Source organism: Neofelis nebulosa, chromosome 8 (genome assembly GCF_028018385.1).
Source record: "Neofelis nebulosa isolate mNeoNeb1 chromosome 8, mNeoNeb1.pri, whole genome shotgun sequence".
Taxonomy (NCBI): Eukaryota; Metazoa; Chordata; class Mammalia; order Carnivora; family Felidae; genus Neofelis; species Neofelis nebulosa.
In genome coordinates this window covers 11,947,546-11,975,192 of record NC_080789.1, presented here as the reverse complement: position 1 = coordinate 11,975,192, position 27,647 = coordinate 11,947,546, and the positions used below count along the sequence as shown (strand labels likewise).

The 27,647-nt window shown below is 46.3% G+C and overlaps 1 protein-coding gene across 18 annotated transcripts in view; it reads right to left on the bottom strand.

The window, feature by feature from the left end:
* Positions 1-23,315, bottom strand: part of RBFOX2 (RNA binding fox-1 homolog 2) — a 287,236-nt gene extending 263,921 nt beyond the window's left edge. For 11 of the 18 annotated variants that reach the window (XR_009265356.1, XM_058741415.1, XM_058741419.1 and 8 more), the window contains exon 1: positions 22,826-23,315. Coding sequence is in view for 17 of the 18 variants with exons in the window: in XM_058741415.1 (XP_058597398.1) it covers positions 22,826-23,011 (186 nt within the window). In the remaining variant the exon portion in view is untranslated. The remainder of the gene's footprint in view (positions 1-22,825) is intronic. The other 7 variants (XM_058741420.1, XM_058741426.1, XM_058741417.1 and 4 more) reach the window with 2 other exon arrangements.
* Positions 23,316-27,647: the final 4,332 nt, after the last annotated feature.

Sequence of the window (27,647 nt, the reverse complement as noted above, 5' to 3'; positions counted from 1 at the left end):
AGTCAAAAAGAGAAACCTAACACCTGGTCCCCATTTTAAGAAAGGTGCAGCCTGGTACAAATGTTCGAAAGTAAACCTCTTGGCGTAGCATATAAGACAAGGAAAGAAAATGGATGCAGGGGAAGTGACCTAATAATCAGCTACACACGCCAAACGAACAGCTCTGGGTACCTCTGGAGAAGGAACAGAGACTGAAGGTGGTAGTCAAAGTCACCACTGGCTTTACGTGTTTGTTCCTGATTTTGTTTTTTACTTATAAGAATATATCCGCGTATTAATTTATAATTTGAAATAAACTTTAAAAAGGAGGTGATGTCTAACCAATCTTGATGTTCCTAATGCCTATCTAGCACGGTGCCTGGCACATTGGTGGAGCTCCATAAATGATCACCGAGCAAAAGAACGAACAGATGTGCAGAATTCTACAGAGCAGAATGGAAGGGAGGAGAAACAATCCAGGGCATCTCAACCTCAGACTGAATCACTGTACTGACATCTTGGATTGGATCATTCTTCGTGAGGGGGCTGTTTTAGGGTGTTGAAGCAGCACCCTCCGGCCTCTACCCACCAGAGCCAGCAGCACCTCCACAGCTACAAAAATCAAAAACGTCTCCAGACGTCACCAAATGTTGCGTGATGGGCAAAACCTCCCCCGGTTAAGAACAGCCAAGTTAATCCTTATAGATCATTCTCTCCACTTTCTCCACTGCCATGACTTTCTCTCAATCTGCCCAATGAGTCCACCGGTTTAGTCCTCAATGATGTCAGTAGTCAAGCTGACGACCCTCCCCAAGCTTCCAACTTCGACCTATTTATTTCCGGCGGGCTTTTCTCCACCCAAATCATCCATCTGATAACTATTCCTTAGGAATCCTCACTACCCAATCTCTTCTAACAGCAGGATCTCAAATTTATATCACAAGCCCGTCCTTTGTCCTTGGTCTTCTCCGACCCTTTACTGCACTAGAACCTGTTTGTTCCAACTTCCCTGGGCCCCACCCAGGGTAATGCGCACTTGGCTACCCTTGTGGGCTTTGGGGCGTGGTTTAATAAAGTTAAGAAGCCGTAGGACCACCTCAATCCAAGCTGGCACTTAACTGAGCCATCTGATCCTTTTATTCTAATTTTTGATGAGTTCTTACTACATGGGAACAGCTACTTCTAAAATTTCTCTACTCTCCTCAAAGTGTAAACAACACGCTGCCTGCAGGCTACCATTCTTCCCCAACGGAAGGAAGGAGGTCTTTGGACACGAGCTTAGTTACCTAGCCTTCTCATACACATCTAGTGCTCAATAAATAGGTGTGATATTTAGGAAGGAAAAAGCCATGACTTTATATTGGCTCTACCAAAAAAAAGTAATTTTTATGAAAAAAAAAAAAAACCTCTAAATTTCATTCTAATTCAACATTTTATTCTACAATTTTTTTTTTTTTTTTTTTTTGAGAGAGAGCATGCACGCAGGGGAGGGGCAGAGAGAGAGGGAGAGAATCTTAAGCAGGCTCCACGCTCAGCACAGGGCCCAACCTGGGGCTCAATCTCACGACCATGAGATCATGACCTGAGCCGAAATCAAGAGTCGGTCATTTAACCGGATGAGCCACCCAGGCGCCCCAATATTCTACAATTCTAAGCAACGTCAAGGAGGAAAGTCAACATGCCTCTCCAGTTCCTCAAGCTGTCCCCACCAACGGCACATACCGCTGCCGCAGAGGGGTCCTCTGGGTAATCATTAAAGCACAGTGAGGTTTTAGAATTAAACAAGGCTAATGCTGGTGGCGATTCCACACGCTAATGACCCAACACCTGGCTCTCTGTGAAAGATGGCCAATGTTGTCCGAGAGCAAAACTGCTCTGTGACAGGAGACAAGGGCTTTAAATAATTAATCAGCATAGCAGCTGTACAATATCTTTAGAATTCAATGTCCGGTTTTCACCTACCCTGATGCCTTCCACAGGTACAAGGTTACCGTCAGAAGAAACAGGCGGCATACTTAAAGAATCTCTAGAACCCTACCGAATCTAAGGCATAACACTTTCCACCAGCTTTTGTCCCATGAGATAATTATGGAATAAGAAGCTTGGCAAAAGCTTTGGCAAAATACAGCCAATCGTTTCTCAAGACATGTTCTAAACTTTCTTCTTGACCTTCAGCTTATGGTGGCTTACACAGGATCTTAAAAGCATTTCAGTCAGCCATTTTTGGTAACTTGGGAGCAACATTATTTTTAGCTAAAAAAGTTTATTTCAATCCCTCTCGCATAACTCAGAAGCATCTAACCAGGTTTGGTTCAAGCTTTCTGGAGTAATTTTTCTTTTGAGTGAATTCAAAGCATAGGATATTTCAGCTTCAAAGGAGAAACTTTCTCCTTAAGAGGCATTAACAACCGAAATGTGCTAACACACAAGGTACGTAAAAAAAAAAGAAAAAAAATCACTTGCCTACCTGCCACCTACCCTGGAATACTGGGAGATTAAGCACGTTAACATTCATAAAATTTTTGGAACGCTTCTGATGGACAAAACATTGTTGTTACAGCATTCCAAGCAAGAGCAAAATGCATGCCTGCGAGGTCGAAAGTGCTTCACACAAATTTAAATATAATGTAAGGGAACATCAGGTTCAAGTTGTTTTCCATGCAGCACTCAAACTGTGATTCCAAGTAGAGAGAAAGCCTCTTCAAGGATAAAGACAGCTGAAAACAAATAAGGAATTCTGCTAGAAGACAGCTCAACTACATACATACAGCAAAAGCAAATACAGGTTTTCTTTGTTCTCTCTTACTCTTCTTTGATGAACAGAGACTTGTCACTACTCCCCCTGCTAGGGGGCCATGTTCCTTGAGTGGCAGGATAATCCAATCACCATCACCATTATGCCAACGTCAAGAACAATGGTACAGACTGCAAGGGGACTGCAGTCTGTGGACGAACTACCTACCGAAGACACGGGGAAATTCATGTCCGCGCGCCCTCTCTTCCGACCCCACTGATACCTCCGACCCCCCCATACCCACCCCCCCCCAGCTCCTATCGTCCCTTGCCCTCGCACCTACTGCTACGTCTGCCTGGACGGGCCTGCCCTCCCTTCTCCCTTCCCTGCCTAGCCCTCGCTCACTCACTCAATTCTCAGCAACAGCTCCTGCAGAATGTCTCCCTGGGCCCATGCCACCCAACCGGATAAGAATCCCTCTATTATGCTCCCATAGAAACACTGCACTCATTCCTATCAGGGCACAGAAGCTCCTCTATTACCATCAGGTTAGGTCTGGGAGGAAAGGCTGTTGCTAAGTCCGCTAGTTCATAAAATCCCAGCATGAAAAAATCCAAGTAACCCATAGATGTGCATCTAGTGAGGAAATATTTAAGCAAACTGGCTTACGGTAATGGTCCCAACTCGTCTCATTTCTTCTCAACTCACTTTATGATTTGCTCTCGACCCGTTATAATCGTCTGCGTCGTTGCACAATTCATCTCGTACACACGGTCAGTATGTCATTTCTAACGTTACTTCCGGTTGTAATCATCTCTACACTTATCCTCCCCTTCGTATCAGAATTTTCGTTATAATCAGAGGCTTTAGCCTTATGGAGTAAGACACAGTTAATAATAGATATAATAAAACATAGTAAATAATAAATATAAGCACTGGCGACACCCTGTGTACCAGTGAACAATGTGACAGAATTTAAATGGCCACGTGCCACCCCAGTACCATTTTCTTCTTGGTGGTGAGCAGAACCGGCACATTTGCTCTAACACATGACTTCATTCATTTTCCTATGAAAATTGACAAATTCAAGCATTATGATGAGTAAGATGGCTCCCGTACTTATCCCTACGTCATGTTAATAATATTACTTTGATTTTTTTAAACAATACAAGCACATGACACAAAACTCAAAGGCTACGACGAAAAGCCTTCCGCCTACACCCCTACTTCTCTGTCACTCGGGAACACTCCCCAGAGGCAACCCGTTACCGCAATCTTGTGTTTCCTGGCAAAGAGTCTGTGTGCACCTGCATAGATGCTTTTCTCTGTGACACACAGGCAGCAAACTGTCCACTTTTCTGCACCGTGAATTTTCACACCTGATGTATTTCAGAGTCCTCTCTGTTTGTTCATATGGAGCTGTCTGACCCTTTGTAACGGCCGCGTGATATTCCATCCCGTGAATGTACCTTATTTTAGTTCACAGATTTCCTGTCGAAGAGTGTTCTGCCTTGTTCAACCATTTGCCAGTTCAAGTGATGTTGTAATGTATTTCCCTGCACACAGATGCAGAAATATCTACCGGATGAATTCCTAGAAATGGAGCTGCTGAGTCAAAGAATATGTGCGTTTTACAGTTCAGTAGATATTGCTAGACAGCTTTTCATGGAGGGTATGCGGCTTTTCACCGCACCAGCACCATGAGGACCCATTTCTCTACCCACACCCTTAGCGATACATCGTGTACCAAACTTTTATTCCAACGGACAGCTGTTCCAGACACCTCCCACAATAAACTTCACAGATTCCATAATACCTTCCCTTTGATTAACTCTGTACCCCCCAGGGTCTAGCATGTTGTAAGCACTCACATGTTGTGAGGTGAATGAATGACCAAGCAAAAGAGCAGGGGCTCTGGGGGCGCCTGGCTGGCTCAGTCAGTTGAGCGTGCAAGTCTTCTTGATCTCAGGGTGGTGAGTTCGAGCCCCATGTTGGACACAGAGATTACTTTAAAAAAAAAAAAAAAGTAGGGGCTTTTGCACAATGAGAGGTTTACTTTTAATATAAAGAATGAGGGGGGTGCCTGGGTGGCGCAGTCGGTTAAGCGTCCGACTTCAGCCAGGTCACGATCTCGCGGTCCGTGAGTTCGAGCCCCGCGTCGGGCTCTGGGCTGACGGCTCGGAGCCTGGAGCCTGTTTCCGATTCTGTGTCTCCCTCTCTCTCTGCCCCTCCCCCGTTCATGCTCTGTTTCTCTCTGTCCCAAAAATAAATAAAAAACGTTGAAAAAAAAAATTAAAAAAAAAAAAAAAAAGAATGAGGAAGGGGTTTAAACATTAGTAATGTTTCCCCTTTGTAAGGGGAAGCGGGATAGGAACGGATGGATAGATGGATGGATTCTGATCTAAAATGGTTTCTCCTAGAGGTTTTTAAAAAGCAAGAAATACTTGTCCGAAATAAAGTACTGTCCCACCTTAAAGATAGACAGCCTATCTTCAAAGTGTCAAGAAAGCAGAAGGGCCTCCAATGCAACTCCCAAACGACCAGGAAGATTCTCTCTCTGAAACTGCCATGGGACACTGAAGCTTCTCGCGTTAGTATATATATTTTTTTACACACCTTTCCAAAACCTTGACTAACATCATGTATCGTACACAGCGACACAGATGGTTAACGTTTCACTCATTTTCTTCCGTACAGCACCTGGCATAGTTAATGCTAACAATCTTTCAGGGAACACAATAAATACCGGACTCCGCACTGCCACGGGTCAGCGTGTGTCTGCCATGGTCTCTGGTGCCCCTGCCTGGTGCTACGTCAACCACCGTAACAACGGGTAACACGTACAGTGGTTACCATGGACCAGGCGCCCCTCCAAACACGTTTTCCTTTATCACCTCGATATTCACACACGTCGCCAGGTACAAACTAGTTTTCCTATTTCACAGACGAACGACTGAAGCACTGAGGAGGTACGTAACTTGCTCAAGGGACACACAGGTAAGCAGGCATAGAGACAGTCGGAACCTAAGCAGTCTGATACCGGAATGGCTCCTTTTAACCCGATATTTTAATACGGTATAACAACTGCTCTGATGGAGTTGCACACGGAGTACGTGCCACCAAGTACTAGGCTTTGACACATACTCCACGTATACCTCTGTCAGAGCAATGATCACGTGGTGTGAAAAGCATCTGTGTACACATCCTCTTCCCCACTGCAAAGTCACGTCTTAGCCATCACTGTGCCTGGCACCACCTCACTCAATAAAGTCTTTCGCTGGGTTTCGACTTAAGAGATCCAATAATAAAATGTGATTTCTATTCCTTGGGCTTGTATTTCATATTTTCAAGGTTGGTACCTCTTCTGCCCCTGTGTGCCACCATTCCCTAAGACCCATGTCCTCTAAGGCAAGATCTGCTTCTCCAATAGTTTGCCGCTTCCCTAGAGATGCCGGCCAGACCTCTCGAACTGCTTTGGGCACATTCACGGGAGTCCTGACACGCCAGACGGAACCCACCACCGTTCCTGCTGGGCAGGGCACCGGCAGTACAGCTCCTACCCGGGCCCCCACCCTCAGCAGCCACCAGCATGGATCAGTGGCTCTTATCAGGAACGTGGAGTAACTTGAGCCACCTGCCAACCCATCTCTCAACTGCTAAGACAGGCGCTTTCTGCTATCAGGTTGCACAAATGCCTGGAAACCTTATACCAGGTGTGAAGGAAGAAGCGAGAGGGGCAACAACACAGCATCTGGTGCCCTGCCTGCTTCCATTCACTGCGTGGGGCCAGAGACCGAGTGGGCCTAACTCACTCGCTGCAAAGCCCTGGGACCATAAAGGTTGTGCGGTGAGAGCAGCATCACCATGTACTGGACGTCAGCATTCACCTAGAGTGCAAGACACGTCTCCACTGGCCTCGTTCGCCCAACAGCTAGAACGCCACCTCCTCTGTAATAACACCCTTGTGGAGACAAAGGTCCATCGCAGAAGCTAACTCTGAAAAAAAGCACAGTTTCCTAGCCTTAAATGCAGAAGTCTCTAAAGGTCAACTGAGCTAGAGTCAAGCCTAAGCGTGAAATCCTTGATGCTATGTCTGAATCAGAATCCACTGTCTGGTAAACAAAAGAAAAATACTCTGTTTGTTGAGCCATATCTATTTACTTCCCATCAAGTCTCAGTGGCAGAGTGGCCATCTCCTAAGGATGAAGAGCATTCACTCAATCCCAGGCTTTCCACAAACACAGGGGCTGAGTGAAACTAATGGCCATTGTGACTGCTGAGACACAAACACCTACCAGGAACCAAACCTCCCTTTCTCCCAATTCCATACCAAACTTGGCTCACTGACCAGCCTCCTGACAGCAATGACATTCAATCAGGATAAACTGGACATTTTGGATATGCCTGGTACATAAGATGTCACACTGAATAAAATCACACTGCAGTTAGATTCTGTGTGCAATGACTCAAGGCAGATCCTGAGTATCATTACTAACTCAATGACAAATGGGGTATCTGACCCAAAAAGGGCCTCTAGAGTGTAAAAAGACGGGATCAGGAGCAGCTGACTGGAGCAGGTGGAGAGCTGAGGAGGCCTACCTTTTACTCAAACATCTTTAAAATGCTATCATCGGCCAGGGACTTGTAGGGTATTCAAGTGAAAGAACACAGATGCAGATCAGGCCTCCGAAAACAAACACATGAAACATTAAAAAAAAAAAAAAAAAAAAAAAAAGAGTAGGTCTCTGACCCTGTGACTCCATGGAACAGACTCACATTTTATGAGATCCTGTACTAATCAGAGTCATCCTTACCAGAGACATTTAGGTTTAGTTATCTCAGCAGCCCACAAGAGAATAATCCTAACTGCAGAAATCTAACAAAAAATATCTACACACTGCTATGATTTCCTAATAGAGAGAGGAAAAAAAGCAAAATACATGTAGTATGTACAGATAGTAGGCATATTAATATCACCATCTGAGCTTTTTTTTTAGAAGAAGGTAGAGAAAATATTATGTAACTACAATCTCTGGAAGGATATCCAGACAACTAACCATCCTGGTTACCTCCAAGGAGAAAACTAGAAAGTTGGGAGAAGGCAGAGACTTTTTACTCTTTTGCGTATTTTGAACCATTCACCATGTGAATATGTCACATGCTTTAAAAAATCAATGAAAAGCAGGGGGACGGGGGAACCCCATATAAGAAACTCTCAGAGAAAATACCAGAATAGTAAAAAAGACTAAGAAATGAAAGATTCTACTTAGACCTAAAGCCAAAAGTTTGAGTTTATTGCTTGTCCTCCTAGCTGCTCTCGGAGACAGAAATAACTTGTCCCTGAAAACGAGTACATCACCTCCCTTACTTGATTTAAGCAGGGAGCTGGCCAGATAACTTCTAGATGACTTCAGCTCTCATCATTTCATACTACCCACCATTACCAATCCATTGATTTATCTACTCCTGATCTATCAGATCAATAATAAAATTAGAGATGGGAAACTTTGAGGCAAAAAAATAATAATAACAACAATAACAAACTACCATACATACGGCAACGAATAATCTCATTTAACCCCTCCAAATATGAACTACAGGAAAGTGAGATAAACACATAAAGTCTGTAATACAATGCTTGGCGTATAAAGTACACACTAAATTTTAGCAAAATCCCAATTCAAAACACTGGCTAGATCCAAATTATTGCAGAAAGAAACCGGGGATCGCTGTTGACTTCTACATGAATCAACTGTTAGGTAATGGGCAAAAAATTTTTTTTAATGTTTACTTTTGAGAGAGAAAGAACAAGCAAGCAAGCAAGTACATGCGAGGGGGAAGAGGCAGCGAGAGGGGGGCACCGAGGATCTGAAGCCGGCCCTGTGCGGACAGCAGAGAGCCCGTCTCCGGGTCTGAATTCACGAAGCGTGAGATCGTGACCTGAGCGTAAATGACTGCGCCAGCCAGGTGCCCTGACAAAACGTTTTCAATAGTAAATACACGTCACGTGAAGTTCACGTTCGCTATTCACTCCATTCCTTCTCAGTCATACCCTTTGGCCTGAGGGGCACGAGACCCAAAGGAAAAGGCACTGAATAAAGAGCCACAAGATCGGGTAGAAGCACCAGTTTTGTTGCTTCCCAGTCATGAGGCTTACAGAAGTGTATTTTTACCGTCTGAAAAATAGGAAAAAGAACCACCTATCTTGTGGGGTTGTTGTGGCAATAATTTTGTAGCAACAAAATTATTACAGAGATTTTTACAAACAAGTCACATAACGGCTGATTTTTTCAACAAACATTTACCAGGTTCTTATTATAGTATCTCTCAGACACTTACGCAGAAGCCGAGGATACAAAGATTAAGAGACCTTTAAAGAAGTCAAAAGACAGGGGCACCGGGGTGGGTCAGTTGGTTAAGCATCCAGCTTCGGCTCCGGTCATGGTCTCACGGTCCATGAGTTCGAGCCCCGCGCTGTGCTCTCTGCCATCAGCACAGAGCCCGCTTCAGATCCTCTGTCTTCCTCTCACTCTGCCCCACCCCCGCTGGTGTGCATGGTCTCTTTCTCCCTCAAAAACGAATAAACATTTTTTTAAAGATTTTTAAGAAAGTCAAAACACAACTGGAGTACAAGAAAATAGGGCTTGGTAATTATAATAAAAATGGCTATTATATAATACCTATTATGTGTCCGGCCCTGAACTAAAAAGCATATGATGTACATCACCTCTTTTCATTCTTACACTAATCCTATAGTATATTTCACACGGGAAGAAAAGGTTAAGTCATTTAGCCAAGATCATACAGCTGTGATATGGAAAAGCTAGGGCTCCAACTCAGCTCTGTCGGTCTGCAAGCCCACTCTACTTTTAATAATCTTGGGGGTGGGAAAAACTTTTCAAAGCATCACTCACACTCACACTCACACACACACACACACACACACACACACACAGAACCCATTCACGAAAACATTAGTAGACCTCGTTTACATTAAACAAACAAACAAAAAATAGGGGTGCCTGGCTAGCTCAATCGGTTAAGCATCCAAATCTTGATTTCGGCTCAGGTCATGATCTTGCAGTTCACGAGATAGAGCCCAGAGCTGGGATGCTCTCTCTCCTTCCCTCTCTTCCTCCCCCCTGCTCACATATGCGTTCTCTCTTGGTCTCTCTCTCAAAATAATGAAATTTTTAAAAGAAAAAAAAAAAAAATGTAACCTTAGAGCACCTGGCTGGTAGAGCCATACTCAGTTGGTAGAGCGTGCAACTCTTGCTCTCGGGGCTGTGAGTTCAAGCCACACTGGGTGTAGAGATTACTTAAAAATAAAAAAATCTTTAAAAAAAATTAACTGCTGATATAGTCATTGAAAACAGTAGCATGTAAAAGCGTGTAGAGTTTGCTAACATCTGGGGGGAAGAAAGGAGACGAATAATGCAAGGGATGAACATCGGGGATTAGAGGTTTAGCGAAGGGGTACGGAGTACCTGGGGAACCCAGAGGAGAAAGAGACACTTCATTAAGTGCATTTTTATAAATTGAGAGTTACATCTGCTTGTGAAATGTAAAATGCAATAGTTCAAATTTTGCTTAACGCTAGTCCAAAGTTATTTGATTTTTCTGTTCTCAGAAGAATGATACCTCTTACCATGTCTCAAAGAGCAATCAATGGAAAACAGCTTGGAATACTCTGAATTCGACAATTTCCTTGCCTAAACAGGATGCTGGACCAGTGAGGTATTTTTTCTTGTATCAGAATTGATTTTTTTTTTTTTAAACAAAGTATGTGTGACAAATGTTGTGGGTTTCTTCAAACTCTGGGATACTGTGAAACCAAACAAGTATTTACTATTTGCCTAAAAGTAACACTGCAAAAAAGAATCCACAGTGAAGCTAAAATCCAATAGGGGTAAATGATCCCCACACAGCCCAAGAAAATCAAATGCAAAGGTTTCCTGAGACGGGCTTGCCAGGATTAAAAAGCAAAGCCTACAGGATAGCACTCAGTCCCAACCACTCCTAGAGAGAGAAACAGAAATGCAAAGTAAGCATAAAGGAAAAGCACACAAGCACACAGATACACGTGTATCTGTTAATCACAGCATTTTTACACAGCTGACAAAAATCACTTATGGTCAGTGAAAAGCACCTTTCTAAAAGATTTCTGTTGTATGTATGCAAAATGCCAAAGTTAACCAATTGATCTACAACAGGGTAAAACAGCCAGATCAAAGCCACAATGTTGCAGCAAAAAGATCTATTTGGAATCACAACAAGAGGCGAGAGGCCTATAACACCAAGCAGAGGAACAAAACAAAAACAAAAACAAAAAAAAAAAAAGTGTCTATGATGCATAAAAGCAGCAGCAGCTGGGGATGGGGAGGGAAGAGCCAACAGAAATATTAACTTCTAAGCCCCCACATGGAACTTTTAAATATGACCACCTTCACTTTAAAGTCCAAGATGATATCAAAATTAGCCAAATCGGGGACACCTGGGTGGCTCAGTCGGTTAAACGTCCAACTTTGGTTCAGGTCATGATCTCACTGTTTATGGGTTCAAGGCCCCTGTCATCGTCGTCCGGCTCTGGGCTGACAGCTCAGAGCCTGGAGCCTGCTTCAGATTCTATGTCTCCCTCTCTCTCTCTGCCCCTCCCCCCCCTCTCAAAAATAAACATTAAAAAAAAATTTTTTAATACCAAAATTAGTCAAATCAGCTTATTGAAAGTCACAAGTCAGACTATGGCTTCAAGTATGAATACAACATACAAAACATGCAGTAAAATTCGTGTGTCAGTGGAGCAAACACAGACATCTATAAAATGGACCACATAACTGACAGCTACAGAGCCCCACTCTCCCTTTTTCAAACAAATCTGCCCCTGCCCTTCTCAGAGACATCCAGCGGGATAGGACCAGACTCCTACTTTCAAAACAAGCACTACCAACTCCCGGTAAGCCGTGCCAAAGCTCCCACTGTGAGAGGCAGCCATTGTGGAGACTTCCTGAAGTTCCAACAAAGTCCTCAAACCCATTGTGCCAGCTACTGACGGTGACGGTACTCCTGCAAGTTTGTATGAGGTGCAAACCAATGAGTTACGCTTTGTGGATGCTGGGAGCCACCACAAAACATCTTCCAATTTTGCCAGTTTTTGCTTTGAAATCACACAATCCTACTATCCCATCCCCTGGAAACCAAATAGCAGGTGAAAGCTGTCAAAGCCACATATTCAGAGTGTTAGGGGACAAGACAGTCCGATTAAGGCATAAGCGACCTCATTTGCAGACTCTTTTGCAAAGGATGGGCGGCAGGAGGGGGGGCTAGTAAAGAAACAAAAAGAAGGGAGGAAGCTAAACAATTCTTGCTTTTTACCCAAAATTATTATCCACCCTCCTCAGAATTTCTGCAGAGCACTGAGCTGCAGAAGGGAAGAAAAGGAAAAGAAAACTTCAGGCTGTAAATGTGACCGTATAAAAATCCCCAAGAGAGAATGACCTATGAAACTAAGCTCCACACAAGGGCTAACTATGCAGCTGCTTTTCTACTCGCCTAACAGTCCAAGATAAATAGAGCAGGCTCATGGAAGCCCACCAACTTCCAGGAAAATGGAACCAAAGTCCTCCTGACTCAGGACAAACCACCTACCCCTGAAATAAATCCCTACATGAAATCTATATAGGTCTGTTTTGGAAATCATTCTGGAGGACAGCAATTAACGCCCCCTCCTCCAAACAGCTGCCAATGTGCAGAGGAAAAAGCTGCTCAAACTAAAGCAAATGGAAGAACTTCCCATGAGTCTCTGTTCCAAAAGTGTTCCAACCGAAGCAGGAGCCACAGCCCATATTCCAGCCCCCACACTGCCCCCAGACCAGGTCTGCGGTTCCTCTAATTGGACCGGTACCGTGTCTGCCCTGCCCACACAAAGCCCCATCACTGCGAGAGTCCCCCTGCCCATCCTTCATGATAAATCATGCTTTGCTGTGACATTTACAATGATGATCCCACAGGGGCGCCTGGGTGGCTCGGTCACTTGAATGTTCGACTCTTGATTTCGGCTCGGGTCATGATCTCACGGCTCAGGAGTTTGAGGCCAGCAACGGGCTCCACACTAGCAATGCAGAGCCTGCTTGGGATTCTGTCTCCTCTCTCTCTCTCTCTCTCTTTCTCTCTCTCTCTCTCTCTCTCTCTCTCTGCCCTTCCCACGCATGCATTCTCTCTCAAAAAAAAATACATAAACTTATCTGGGGCGCCTGGGTGGCTCAGTTGGATAAGTGTGCGACTACAGTTCCAGTCATGATCTCACAGTTCGTGGGTTCGAGCCCTGCATCCGGCTCTGTGCTGACAGCTCAGAGCCTAGAGCCTGCTTCAGACTCTGTGTCTCCTTCTCTCTCTGCCCCTCCTCCACTCACGCTCTGTCTCTCTCTCTCTGTCTCTCAAGAATAAATGTTTAAAAAAATTTTTTTAAATAAAAAAAAAAAAATTAAGATTCAAGAAAATTGATTCAGCCAAAAAAGAAAAATAAACAGTATGCCTCCTCAGAAACCACATGCCTGGAATAAAACATCCAATACTCAGTGCAAAATCTCTTTTCCTCAGCAAAGGAGAAACCAAGGAGCCAGCCTTCACATGGGAAAAATCCCACATACCAAGGTATTATCTGAGGACTCAGGTCCCAAAAAAACCCCCAAGTATTATGGTTGAACACACCCTTGTGGAAACCCAAACTTCAAAGGCCATTTCCACCCTTGGGAAAATAGGTTTTTAAGCAGTTACTCAACCATTATCATTTGGCAACTCAAAATTGTCATCTGCTTCAGAAGTGGTATTTACCATGTGTCCTGTGCCTTGAATCCTCAGCTGAAAATTTCTAGATGCCACGTATGTACAGGACACGTCAGAAGCAAGTGATATTACTGGCTGCTCTGTCTCTCTCATTCCCTTCTTAGAATCTGCTTTATTGAAGCAGAATCCAGAAGCCAGAGGCACTACAAAGTATATATACCCAATCGCCTTTAAAGGGGCCCCAACTAAACTAGTAAGGGAAGTCTCGAGGCTGGAAAACAGACGAGGATTATATAGGAGCACAAATCATTAGCCGAGAGGCAAGGAGGTGGGGAGAACAAAGGCCAAGGAGAGAGGATTCCTGTAAAATACATCTATGAATCTATTTCCAAGGCTGCGGTTTAAAAGAACTGTATCAAGCTTCCTCGTTTGCAAGCATATCCAGTGCGTGATCTGAAAAGACAGCATATATTCTGTGAGGTGTCTCAGCTTGGTATTTTTCCCGTATCCACAAAAGAAGCTGTAACAGCTCATGAAAGTCATTGGTTGAGAAGGGAAAGTTGATCAAATGGGCTTAGTCCCAAATGGTGGTAATATCCGCGAACTGCAACACTCCAGAATCTCTCGGCAGCACTGTAAAAGGCAGATCAACAGACTGCTCCAATGAACTGGAACAGGTTAGCTCTAACTGCCCCTTGCTTGTGCGGTTCCTCTCTTTTCGTTCACCACACCATCACAAAGGCGCTTTTTACACATACACACGTGCACTCAATTAATATCTGAGCACAGGAAACTAAACATTTGGTTGCCATGCCCACCCAACACATTCAACAGTTAAATTCCACCCCAGCTTCTGTTTTCAAAGACCCCTTTCTCACCTTTAACCCCGATATCAATGGAAAGATCAGGTACCATTCACAAATCCCACAACACCCAGTCTTCACAGGATCAGGAAAGCAGACCGAGGGCCAGGCCCCCCAGGGAAAATCTGGAGAAACAATTAAAGCCATCTGCAGGCCCCACTGAGGAGCAGAGAGACAAGGTTCAATTCACCAAGAACCACAGTTTCTTGACTACTGGGGCCCAGGCCCAGCGCTAAATCCTAGGGATCCCAAAGGATCCCCTGGTCTCACAGTCTGGGAAGGGGTGCAGGAGCAGACATTTAAACAAATGGTAAAGCAAAAAAATCCTCACACACAGCTATGGACACAGTGTTTTAGAAACCAGCAGGAATGTGGGAGGGATGGGAGCAGACACAAAAAGCATCCAGGGGGAGTCCATAGCCCAGCTGATTCTTGAAGACTGAGCCTTACAGATGAGAGAGAGATGTTGAGGCAGGAATTTCAGCCGGGAAAACCGGAAACAAAAGCACAGAAGAACGAAGGAGCCCGCATGGCACTCAGGAAACTATAAGCCCCCTAACAGGACTCAAGAGGTAGACTGTAAAAATGAGACGAGTTTACAAAGACCAGCACAAGTCAGGCCAGGAGGAGGCCAAATGAGAGACCGGACTCTATCCGGAAGACAAAGACAAACCATCAAGTGTTGTTCAGCTCTTTTAGGTGGATGACTCTTCCTAATCTGCAGGGCAGGCTTGAAGAGACCAGAGAGAGACCACAAGAGACAAAGGCTTTCCATCTCAATTTCCACAAACCAGAATAAGAACAAAAAGCACCATCTATTTGAGGTCATATATCTGACCAGCAAACCTTACAACACTGGAAACACAAACGATATTTTCACCACCCAAACGGCCAGCATATCTGTCACGCACATTCCCAGTCGGGACCTCACAGGTTCCATGATACGTCCACTGCTCAATGCAGGCAGTGTGATACCTCAGTAGCCCTTTTAGTGCTTAGCAAAGAAGCAAATGTCTCCTTCTCCTCTGACCAGAGAGCCCGTGGTAACCAACCAGGCCCATTCACGTCCTCCACCCACATGACAAGCAATTCAGTTTAACACACTGCTCATCTCTAGTAGTCCCCAACTCTGACACTTAATCAATCGGAAACGCATTAACCACTCCATGCTGATCAAGCACTAAGCAGGAACTCAGGGAGTGTCGTGCAGCGGGCTATGAGGGAGGCAGGGAATAAACAGTTACTGCTGGGCTCCATGATAGACACTCTAAATCATCTCAGTTACTCATTACTGCCGCTCATTACAGTATGTATTAATTTTCCCAGGTCACAGATGTGTAATCAGGAGCTCAGACACTAAACATCTTGCCAAAGGTCATTCATCTGCTAAGTGGAAAAGCCAGGAGTCAAACCCAAAATGAGAAATTCTAAATCATGTTTCTTTCACTACCCCATACTTCAAGTATACATGGATAACAAGCATAATTATAGACATTAAGGTTGGTCATCACAATAGCGATAGCCACGGTATCTCCCCTTTTAAACTGAGCGAGGACCCATATCGTACAGTCTCGGATTAAGGGTTCACTCAGAGTAGTCATAATTAAGTGATCGCAACTGGAATCTCCAAATGCTGCTACAAAAGATTACTACTGAGCATTAGTGACCCAAAAATGTTCAGACTCAAAAAATCAAAGCAACCTGCCTACACTCCAGAGAAATAGATCAAATCGTCCGTACACTTGCCCCTCAGAGTCCCTACAATATCTGAAAAAAAACTCATGGCTGATTGCTCACTCGTGCGCGCGCGCTCACTCTCTCTCTCTCTCTCTCTCTCTCTCTCTCTCTCTCTCAAGTATTTCCCAAACTACTTTACCCACCCAAATTAAAGAAATATGTCCAAGATTCACATGGCTGTTCTGATCCGATTTGCCCCAATCCTGGCTCAAGCAGCTTTGCACTGCCCTCCTAACTAGATCAGCGCCAGCCAATGGGTTTATTCAAGCTGATCTGTGATGGATTAGATAATGAAACCTTAGCCATGTAAGCTGCCTGCTTGTATTGGGGCTGTAGGGGAGAAGAATAAGAAATTCAATACTCCTCGGGGGCCACCTAAAACACCAAATGCACTCGCCGTCCCTCCTCCATCTGTTTGTTCATCCAATTACTGCCATTTCCTTCCCATCATCCCCAATGCTCTTCCCTCCGGTCTTTGAGGGAAGTGCACATAGGCACGAGAATAAAGGCGTTTACTATGCTCTACAAATGCATATATCAACAAAAATTCAAGCAAAGCCATTCACCAAAATGACTGCCTTTACTGTTTCTACAAATTATGAAAGCCTGGCATCAAACTGACGGCCTGAGAGGTGTCAAATTGGAGCCGCGCTGGCAACATTCTTGTTTACACGAAGTAGTGTAGTGTCTTTCTCCCCAATCCTGTTATCTTGAGGCCTGTCTGCACCAGTCTGTTTTATACCAAAATGAAAGTTAAATCTCTAGTTAGCTTCTGTTGTGTTCACATGTCAGTGTGCGAGAGAAAAAAATGACAAGGTGGCTAGAAGATGGGAGGGAGGTGGGACACAAATTCAACTCAGGCTAATCCCGTGAGTCACCCTAAAGAACAGTCCTACTTTGAATTCAGATCTTTCTCCTTCTCAAAGACCTTTCGAGTGTTACAGTCACAGGCTTCCTTGTGAGGCTTGAAAAAAATTACTAACTTTTATTTTTTTTAATTTTTTTATTAATGTTTATTTATTTTTGAGAGACAGAGTGTGAGCGGGGAGGGGCAGAGAGAGAGAGAAAGACAGAATCTGAAGAGGCTCCAGGCTCCGAGCTGTCGGCACAGAGCCTGACGTGGGGCTTGATCTCACGAACCGCGAGATCATGACCTGAGCTGAAGTCAGATGCTCAACCGACTGAGCCACCCAGGCGCCCCCAAAATCACTAATTTTTAAAGTGACTGTGCCTCAGTTTCTCCATCAATGGTTGCAGCTCTGGTAGTATTATGGGCTGATTGTCTGTGTTCCCCACCCCCAAAATTAGTATGTTAAAGCCCTAGCCCACACAGTTGTGGTGGTATTTGGAGGTGGGGCCTTTGGGAAGTGATTAGGTTTAGTTTAGGTCATAAGGGCGGGACTCCGATGATGGGATTAGTACCCTGGTAAGAAGGCAGAGATAGGTCTCTCTCTCTCTCTCTCTCCAGGAGCATACACGCAGAAAAGGCCATGTGAGCACAGCGAGAAGCCAGGAAGAGAGCCCCTCAGCAGACACCAAAAAGGTGCCAGCACCTTGATCTTGGACTTCTAGCCTCCAGAACTGTGAGAAATAAACTTCTGTTCAAGCCATCCAGCCTCTGGTATTTTGTTACAGTGCTCGAGGAGACTAAGACAAATAGATACGAAAAATTCGGTAATTTTTGTGAGACATCGTTCATGAAATTACTTGGAAAGAAAGCACATTATTTTTATAGCTCTACTCCGATGGTAGCACCGTGGTCAGCATCAGCACCAAACAGCCAAACAAGAGACCAAAGAGACACCCACCTAGGAGGAAAGAAACCCAGGAACAAGAAAACGGGAAGATCAACTCTTACAAGAAATACAGCATACACGTAGCGATCACAGGCTAGCGGGAACCCTGGCCCTAAGTCCAGCAAGAAAGTTTTCCTACTTCCAGAATCAACCACTAACGTGAACAACTGCTGAACCCACTTAACTAACCCGGATTTATGACTTGATGGTCAGAAGCAGTTAGCTGGCCGTATAATAATCACATACCAACATTTCACTGCTATAAAGAATTTTGCTAAAAGTTGTAAGTAATAATTAGGGTGCACCTTGCCTTTTTTATACAGCAGCTAAGTTCCTATAAAGTTGCACAAAAACTGAATCTTTGTTCATCAAATCATTTATATTCACCACAAGAGCTGACCGAAAGAATTCTTTCCCTAGCATGTTTCATAAAGCCCAAGTTTCACACATAGCAGACTTGGCTTACAGTGAAATGAACCTCCCGTACCTATACATGTAACGCATTTTAACTTTCCACCAGGCGAGGGTACGGTATTTCCATCACCCTCTTTAACAACCAACTACATTTCTCAAACCATATTTCAATTTTCAGGTTGAAATGTTCTCTTCCCTCCTCGCCCGCCCAAGCTTCTCTACTTCTGTACTGTTTCCAGAGCTGTGCTCACTCCTCTTCAGTCCACGTTAAGCTTCTGGAAACTGACCTTGAAAAGTACCATCCTTCCTCTCCCCACCATGGTTCCTTCTTAGCCTAAGGATTATATAACATAAGCACCACAGACTCTCTCATGTCCTCTATGCTCCACTTTGGGAAGGAAATGATTTACTCCAAAAGCTTACTGGCAGTAACTCAACAGGGTTCAGCTTCGGAATCTACAGCTCTGAGGTGTAGTTCCTCTCAGTAAAGCAGTCTTGGGACATTAACCCCAGTAAACGATTTCTTTCTGTAAAAAAAAAAGGTTAATTCTTGGACACTCAGAAGATTGAGGAATTTCATAAAAGAACTCTCAATTTCATGATCTTTTCCATCCCTTAATCATCTGTAAAAAGTAAACTTTAACTTCACAGGCATTAAGCACTTACGATGTACCCAAAACTGTTACATATTATAAAGGGTAGAACAAAAAAATATAGTTCCTGTCTTCTGGAAGCTCACAGTCTCACTAGGAGAACAAGAATAAGACAAGGAACAACATAAGGTGATGCAAAATTAAGCACCAAAATAACAGAAGGCAAGACGAGAGTCTGGTGTGACCTCAGTTATCAGGGAAGGCTTCCTAGAAGGACCTATGACCTCAAGAAAACTCCACTTGTTAAGATTTAAGAAAAAAAGGGGCGCCTGGGTGGCTCAGTCGGTTAAGCGGCCGACTTCAGCTCAGGTCATGATCTCGCAGTTCGTGAGTTCAAGCCCCGCGTCAGGCTCTGTGCTGACAGCTCAGAGCCTGGAGCCTGCTTCGGATTCTGTATCTCCCTCTCTCTCTGTTCCTCCCCTGCTCACACTGCCTCTCTCTCAAAAATAAGTAAAGATTAAAAAAAAAAAAAAAATGTGGGGCACCTGGATGGCTCAGTCGGTTGAGCATCTGACTTCAGCTCAGGTCATGACTGCACGGTTTGTGAGTTCAAGCCCTACGTGGGGGCTCTCTGCTGTCAGTGTGGAGCCTGCTCTGGATCCTGTCCCCGCCTCTCTCTCTCTCTCTGCCCTTGCCTCTCTCTCTCCCTCTCTCTCAAAAATAAATAAATACTAAAAGTAAATAAATTTCAAAAAAAAAATGTGCTTTAACCCATATACTAGTATGCTAAAAAGACTGGCTACTCTAGATTTTTTTAAGTGCATATGACACAGGGCCTACAAAGCATTTCTACACAGCCGCGATCATCTCCTAAGGCTGTCTCCCCCTGCTCCTTTTGCTCCAGCTACACTGGCCTCTTGTTCTCACACACGTCAAGTGCACCTCTTTCTCAATGCCTCTGCACCCCCGGTTCCTCTACCTGAACCCCTTTCCCTCAAATACCTGAATGGTCCATTCCTCTCACTTCACTTCACCCTAGGATCGCCTATCAGACGCCTTCCCTGACCATCGTCTTCACTCGCTAGCCCTCTCCTTGCTTTAAGTTTCTTCCTGGCACTTACCACCCCCTAATAACAGTTGCTGATTTCTTTACTGTCTCTTTCCATCAGATTATTAGTTTCATGAGAGCGGAGTCTGTTTTCTTTATTGCCATGTCTCCTAGGCTCTAAAACAGAGGCTGGCACATAGCAGCTGTTCAATAAACATTAGTTAAATGAATATTAAATACCCTACCATTATTATCAGAATGATATAGGAAAGTACCAGAGCTGTAGGTCACCGAGGGTTAAATTTTATCTTTTCATGAACATTTTTTTCTCCTTTACTCAGATTATGCCTCAGATTTCAACCTTCCCATAAAGCCCTCCTTGACCATTTCAGCAGGAATGACCATCTCCTTCTTCTGGACCCAGTGGCACAAATCCTCTGCGTATTGTGGCTCTAAATTATGCAATGACTTGTGACATCATGCATCCACCCTGTGGTATCTCTGCTCCTGTTCCTCTGGGACTTACACACACACAAAACCACACACACACACACACACACACACACACACACACACACACACACATTTTCTCTCTCTCTCTGTCTTAATTTTTCACCTATTTTGTCTCTCCACCCAGATGGAAGCACCAAGTACCTTAAGGTCAGGGAACCTGATATGTTTCTTAGAAGATAATTTAGAAATCATCCTGTACAAACCCTAAATTTTACAACTAAGGAAACAGGTCCCCAAAGAAGGGCTTTTCCCAGAAGCATACAGCTCGTTGAAGGCAGGGGGCTAAATCAATGAAGATGTGACTACCTGTGTGACCCGGTGTGTCAGAACTACAGCAATGAGAATGCATGATGTGAAAAATAAACAAAGATCCACAAACACGCAGAGTGAAAAAAAGATTCTCTGTGGGATGGTTCTAAGTTGCCCATTTTGCACCCAAAGGGCCTAATCCCCTCCTTCCTCTGCACACTCCAAAGTCCCTGCACACTGCTCCATTTCCAAATACTACTATCCTTAGCCAATTTGAAGGCAACCAGCAAATAATTAGCCCCAGGAGGAGAGGAGAGGAAAGGGAGGGGAGGGAGTCTCACTGCTGACCGCGACTGACAGAAGCAATGAATGAACACAGACACACACAGATACGTGCACCCACCAAGCTGACCCTGCTCACCAGCACCCACATCCAGTCATCTCTCTCGGGTCAGCCAACGTCAACCCCCACCTCAGCTGAAGTCTCTTCCTACTCCTCGCTACTTTTTCCAAGGCCCTGAGCTTTTACTTCTCCCAATTCCTCTGCCTGACAGAGTTCTGATGGAGAACAAAAGCAGGGAAACAAAAGAATTCACAAATAAACATCAAGAGGGTGCCTTTAGCCAAATCAACACAAGTTAACAGAGTGGCTTCTGCAAAGGAGACTAAGAAGCACACAGCAGCCACGCCAGGCTTAAATACAGCTCGGTCTCTAACACAGGAAGTCAGGCAGAGCCTTGAAAAGCGGGGAGCAGAGCACAGGAAGTCTTTTAGCAGGGATTTCCAAGAGTGGTGTAATGGAGAGAGCACAGGAATAGGAATTAGAAGACTGGGCTTCGAGCTCTAGTTTTGCTACCCAGCTAACTGGGTGGCCTTAGCCAAGTCACTAGTCTTCTCTGGACTTTTGACTCCTCCTCTACAAAATGAGGTGGTCAAAGCATTTTGAGACTTGAATCCCCTGGGGGGGGGGGGGGGGTCGGGAGGGGGGGACAGAAAAAAACAAAGAGGAAAAGTAGTGGCCTCCCCTCCTACCAAAAAAGCGCAAGTAAACTGTTCTGCGTAAGAATCTTCCAAGTCTATCCAGACCCAAGAACCCCTGGGGAAAAAAATGATGTCTCTGGTCCCCTCTATCTGTAACATTCTATGATTCTAAGAGAATCAGGCAGATCTCTAAACAACTGCTGGTAGGTGAGCTCCACCATTTCACGGCAAGTATTTTCTGAACAGAGACCAAATCCTGAAAGGTACGAAGGTTTCAGCTCTTCCTCAAACTACAAAGTCAACTGACATTATCACTGCCTTTCCGTTCTCTACCCAAATCAACCGGCTTATCTTGGAGTCCGCAACACAGAATCCAGTCTTCCAAAAGCCCTATACCCCAGGACACTTATACCCCAGGACATTAAGAGCCGGTCGGTACCCTCGCCACGTAAAGAGGGGTACGTGCTGTGTCTCTCTCCAGACTCCTCAGCGTGCTCCACAAAGTTAATGAGACCGAGCGCCACGGGGTCCCCACACCATCACCAAACTCCTCGTACTTCTCACACTCCTTGTGTAACTAACTGATTGAACCCACAAGCTAAGCCACATCCCCTTTGGGCTCTCGAGGACTTTTCTCCCTTTTCACTCTTCTTTATATGCCGCTCCCCGTCCCCATCCCCGTGTGGGTCGGGAGACGCCAAAAAGGTACTCCTTCTTGGGAGGTTTCCCACCGTCGCCCCCCACCCCCACTCAGTGCAGCGGCTCTCTGGGCAACAGACCCAGGATCTCCCGGCTTCCACTCCACCCCCGGGAACTAAGGAAGGGTCTGAAGAAATGGAATCCGTCTCAACCATGTTCGATTTCCCCCCAAAACCTATTCACGCGTCGCCCCCTCCCCCCGCCGCCACCCCCCAGGAATCAAGACCCTCTGGGACACACCAGGCTCCTCCTGCACCCTTCGCCTCCCAGCCCGAGGAGCCCGCCCCGCCTCCCAAACAGGCCCCGACCGGCCCCCTCCCACCTCCAAGCCAAGACCCCCCGGAGGCCCACCCCCTGCCCACCCCGGCGCCCCCGCCGCCCTCGCGGCCCCCCGCGCCGCACCCCCGCCGTAACGGGGCGCCGTCCCGCGCAGTCACCTGCATCCCGCCGCCGCCGTCGGCCGCCGCCTCCTCGGTGCGCGGCCGCTTGCTCAGGCCGGGCTCGGCTCCGTCTCCTCCCCCTCCGGGCACCGGCAGCTCCAGCTCCGACTCCCGCTTCATCCCCCGGGCAGCGGCGCCGGGCCCGAGCTGAGGCGGCTGCTGCGGCTGGGCGCCTTCCGCCATCCGCCCGCGCCCCCCTCGCCTCCGGGAGCCGGGCGACCCGCGACAGGCCACCTCCCCCTGGGCCTCGGCCCCGACTGTCGCGACAGGCGGGCGCGCGCCTGCCCCCGCCCCCGCGTGCGTGCGTGCGTGCGCGCGCGCGGGCCCGGCGCCCCTCGGCGGCTGGCGGTGGCCGCTCGTCGCTCGCCGGCGGCTCGCTCACTCGCTCGCTCGCTCGCGGCGGCCGGCGGGTCGCGACGGGCACTCGCTCGCGCCCCCACGCGCACACGCGACCCCGGCCCGGCCCGCCGCGCGCCCCGCCTCTCGCACTCACGGAGCTCGCCCGCCGGCCCGCGCTCGCTCCTTCACACTGCCCCTCGCCACACGCCGGGCCGAGGGAGGAAGGGGGCGGTCCGGGCTCCCGAGGCGTGGGGAGGGCTGTTTGTTTGGGGGAGAGGAGGGGCTCGGGACCGGAACGAGCTGACTGGCCGGGAGCCTCCGACCCGCCACTGTGGCAGCCCCGGGAAGGCGGGCGGAGAGAAAGGAGGAGGGAGGGACCGGGATCTGGGACTCCAGCCCGCGCGGGAGGCTGTGGCGGGACGGGGGCGGTGGCGGCGGCGGGGGCGGGGCCAGCGCCCCTCGGCAATCTCCGCCGCCTCCGCTGCGGGCGTCCGAGGGAGGCCGGGAAGCGATCGGAGGAGTTCGGGAATCTCCGGCCGGGGCGAGGGGTTGTCCTGGAGGCGCCGCGCCGCTGGAGCGCCAGCCCGCGCGGAGGGGGCGGGGTCTGAGCTCTAGGGGCGGGGCCGCGATCCGGGGCGGGCGGAGCTTGAGAGGCCCAGGGGCCGGGGAGGGCTTGTCTCGCGGAGCTGTGACCCGAGTTCGCCCAGGTGGCCGCCTTGGCTCCGGGCGAGGAACGAGGCCCTCTGTGGAAGAGGGCTCTTTGGCAGCTCCCCCTCCCGCAGAAGAACGGGGATCTCGAGTTGGAAGGTCCAGGAATGAAGACACCACTACGTGGCCCTCCCCAGTTCTGGAAGACTTTAATCATAATTATCACACTCCTGATCATCTTAATAATACCTGATGTTTGTAAGAGCTTTACAGCTTGCACAAGGGGTTCACAGACCCCTTTTGAAGCTGATGGTACAGGCAGAGTAAATACCATGATCTCCGTTTCACTGATGATGAACCTGAAGCTTAGTTAAGTACTACAAGTAAAACGTGGCAGATTCAGATCTCAGGACACCAGGTCATATTTATTCTCTTTCTCTACACCTCGCTGTCTGTATGACACTTTATTGCTTCTCAGCGTCGTACAATCAGAGATATATGTGCAATAGCTTCTGTCTCCTACCAGACTTTAAGGACCAAGCGGGCATCTACTTCCTCTGAGTTCCACCTATGCTGTGTACATTATAGGGATACAGTGATGTTTCGCGAAATGACCTGGATTCTGCTAACTAGCTTAACCAAGTTACTTCATCTCTTTGGACCCCTGCCCCATCATTTGTGAAACGAGGTGATGGTTTAAGATCAGTGGTTGGCGAACAGGGTGATTTTTCCCCTTCCCCTTCCTCTTTCAGGACACTTGTCAACGCCTGGAGACATATTTGTTTGTTACATGGTGGGGGGGGAGGGGGGAGGTAAGGGTTTCTGGTATCTGGTGGGCAGAGGCCAGAAATGTTGTTCAGTATCCTGCTATGAACAGGATAGTCCCCACAACAGTTATCCAGCCCAAACGTCAATAAGCTGAGGTTGAAAAACCCTGGTTAGATGCCTTCGAAGGGCATTTCCAGATGGGTCTATGATTTGTCCTTTGAACTTGGGTTTAACCTGGCTAGTGCTGGAACAGTACAATGGTAAAGATCCCTACTTTGGAATCAGACCAACACAAGTTTGAATCCAAGCTTTACCACCCACTACCCATATGATGTTGGCCCAGTGATGACTTAAGAAGTTCTATTGGAAGGGGTTTAGGGCCTGCACCTTGCTCGGATGAAAAAACTGAAAGAATTGCCTTGAAGCCAAGTTTTCATAGCAAGCACATTTTTTTTTAACCTAAGCTAAATTACAGATCAATAAAAATAGCCAAGTTTTAGCTCTGCCACTTATAAGTCATGGTGCCTTGTAAAAGCTACCTAGCCTCTCTACGCCTCACTTTCTTTATCTGAAAATTAAGATAATAACAGCACCTCCCTGAAGGGATTACCGTGAGTCTTAAATGCGTTATCACACGTAGAACTTCAAACAGATTGGCCTATGGTAAGCACTCAATAAATGTTAGCTGTTATTATTACTATTACTGTGATCATTTTATTCACATTTTGAATGAGAGTGAAAAAAAAAAGTTCATTATCAAGATCAAAGAGTATCAGTATCACTACTGTGGGTTTTTAAATTTACATAAGGTGGCTACTGGTGCAGCTGCTAGAGATTAAGACGAGCAGACAGAGCTCCCCAAGTCACCCCTTCATGCAACCGCTCTGTTGGGCAAAGTGCTTATTTTCACTAAGCCTTATATTCCTTCTTTGTAAGATGACGATAATAGTCACAGTGTTGTTCTAAGGATGAAATGAGACAAAAATAAAGCACTTAGCACAGCGCCTAACATATAGCGACTGCTTAACAAGGGGTAAATATTTATCATCCAATTTGTTTAGTGATTGTAAGCTACTGGCTAGAGGCCCATGGAGCTGGTAAAAGAAGCCCAGACATCTCTTAATACAGCTACTTGGGGGGCTCCTGGGGGGCTCAGTCGGTTAAGCCTCCGACTTCAGCTCAGGTTATGATCTCACGGTTCAGGAGTTTTGAGCACCGCACTGCTCTCAACTCGGAGCCTGCTTCAGATCCTCTGTCTCCGTCTCTTCTTTACCCTTCCCCCACCTCTTAAAAAAAAAACTAAGTTTAAAAAATATGTATATTGCTATGTGGGCCATTAAGTTGGACGTCTAGATGCCTGCAAGCCTATTCTTGAGCTGAATTAGGCAGCACCAACCTAAGTCAGGGGTCCCTGTTGTCAATACCCCACAGCGGATGGGGCTTGAAACTCTCAAACCAAACGTTATGACTTTGTGGAAAAATCAGGATGTTTCCCGGTGGCCTGTGGAACAATAATCACTTTTTTTTTTTTTTTTAACCTAAGGACACCAGTGGTTGGCTTTCCGAAAATTTTACCTTCTAAACTGGTATCTTAAGAATTCTCAGGGGCGCCTGGGTGGCTCAGTCGGTTAAGCGTCCGACTTCGGCTCAGGTCATGATCTCACGGTCCGTGAGTTCTAGCCCTGCGTCGGGCTCTGTGCTGACAGCTCAGAGCCTGGAGCCTGCTTCGGATTCTGTGTCTCCCTCTCTCTCTGACCCTCCCCCGTTCATGCTCTGTCTCTCTCTGTCTCAAAAATAAATAAATATTTTTAAAAAATTAAAAAAAAAAAAAAAAGAATTCTCCTCCCCTCCATATCTGCCTTGCCAAAATACCTTCCAGCCTACTCTTTGACCCGGCAAGAAATTAGATTTGGGGTCAGGGCTGCTTGTGACTCAAATTAGTGTTATTCAAGTAGCACACAGGTCCCTAAGAAATACAATGATGTATCATAGGAATGTTTGAATGACCAGGCAGAACAAAGAGAAATTGGACCCTACTCTGTAAATAAGCATTAAGCATGTAAGGAAAGAAGGACTAGGAGCCTGTAAGTCATAGAAGAGGCCAGAGGCACTCATGGTGGCACAAAGACAGGATTATTTCTTGCACATACATGTACAGCCACTTGTTTGGGAACAGGTTATAAAACATTCCAGAGGAAGAGAACAATTAAAGAATATTTTCCTAGAAAGAGTTTTTAGCTGAAGGAACTACTGAAGTCCTGACATTTATTCATGTATCTATTTTTTTAATGTTTATTTATTGAGAGACCTAGCATGAGTGGGGGAGGGGCAGAGAGAGAGGGAGACACAGAATCACAAACAAGCAGGCTCCAGGCTCTGAACTGTCAGCACAGAGCCTGACATGGGGCTCAAGCTCATGAACCACAAGATCATGACCTAAGCCAAAGTCAGATGCTTAACTGAGCCACCCAGGCGCCCCTATTCACTTATCCATTTAACAAACTATGGGTAAGAGTCTGGGATACCAAGATGAGTAAAATCGATTCCTGGTACCAAGGAGCTCACGATCTGGGGAAGGGAGGAACAAATAAAAAAGACAATTGTAACGCATCACAAATAAGGAGGTCATCTCTCATAGCCGTCAAGGAAATGGCCTCTGTTGTCAAACAGACATGGGTTGGAATCTAACTTGGCCACATATCTGACCTTGGGCAAGATCCTTAGCATCTCTGATGCCCCGTGTTTTTCATTTGTATGACAAGGTTGGGTAGTTCCCAATCCAATATCCATCCTCCTCTTATTCCTTACTAGCAGACCCCCAGCTTTGTTCAGGGCAGAAATCTGCCCAGCTTTAAAAAGAAAAAAAAAATGTAGAATTATCGGGCTCCCTAGTAGCTAAGGGTGGCCACATCACACAGTTCTGGCCAGCAAGACGTAGGTAAGTATGGGACAGCGTCCCTTCCCAGCTAATCAGACAAAACCACAAGAAGAAGAGCCTCTTTGCCCTTTACCATTTACCCTTCCTCCTGCCTGGAACATAGATTGGAAAACAGCAGATGTCTTG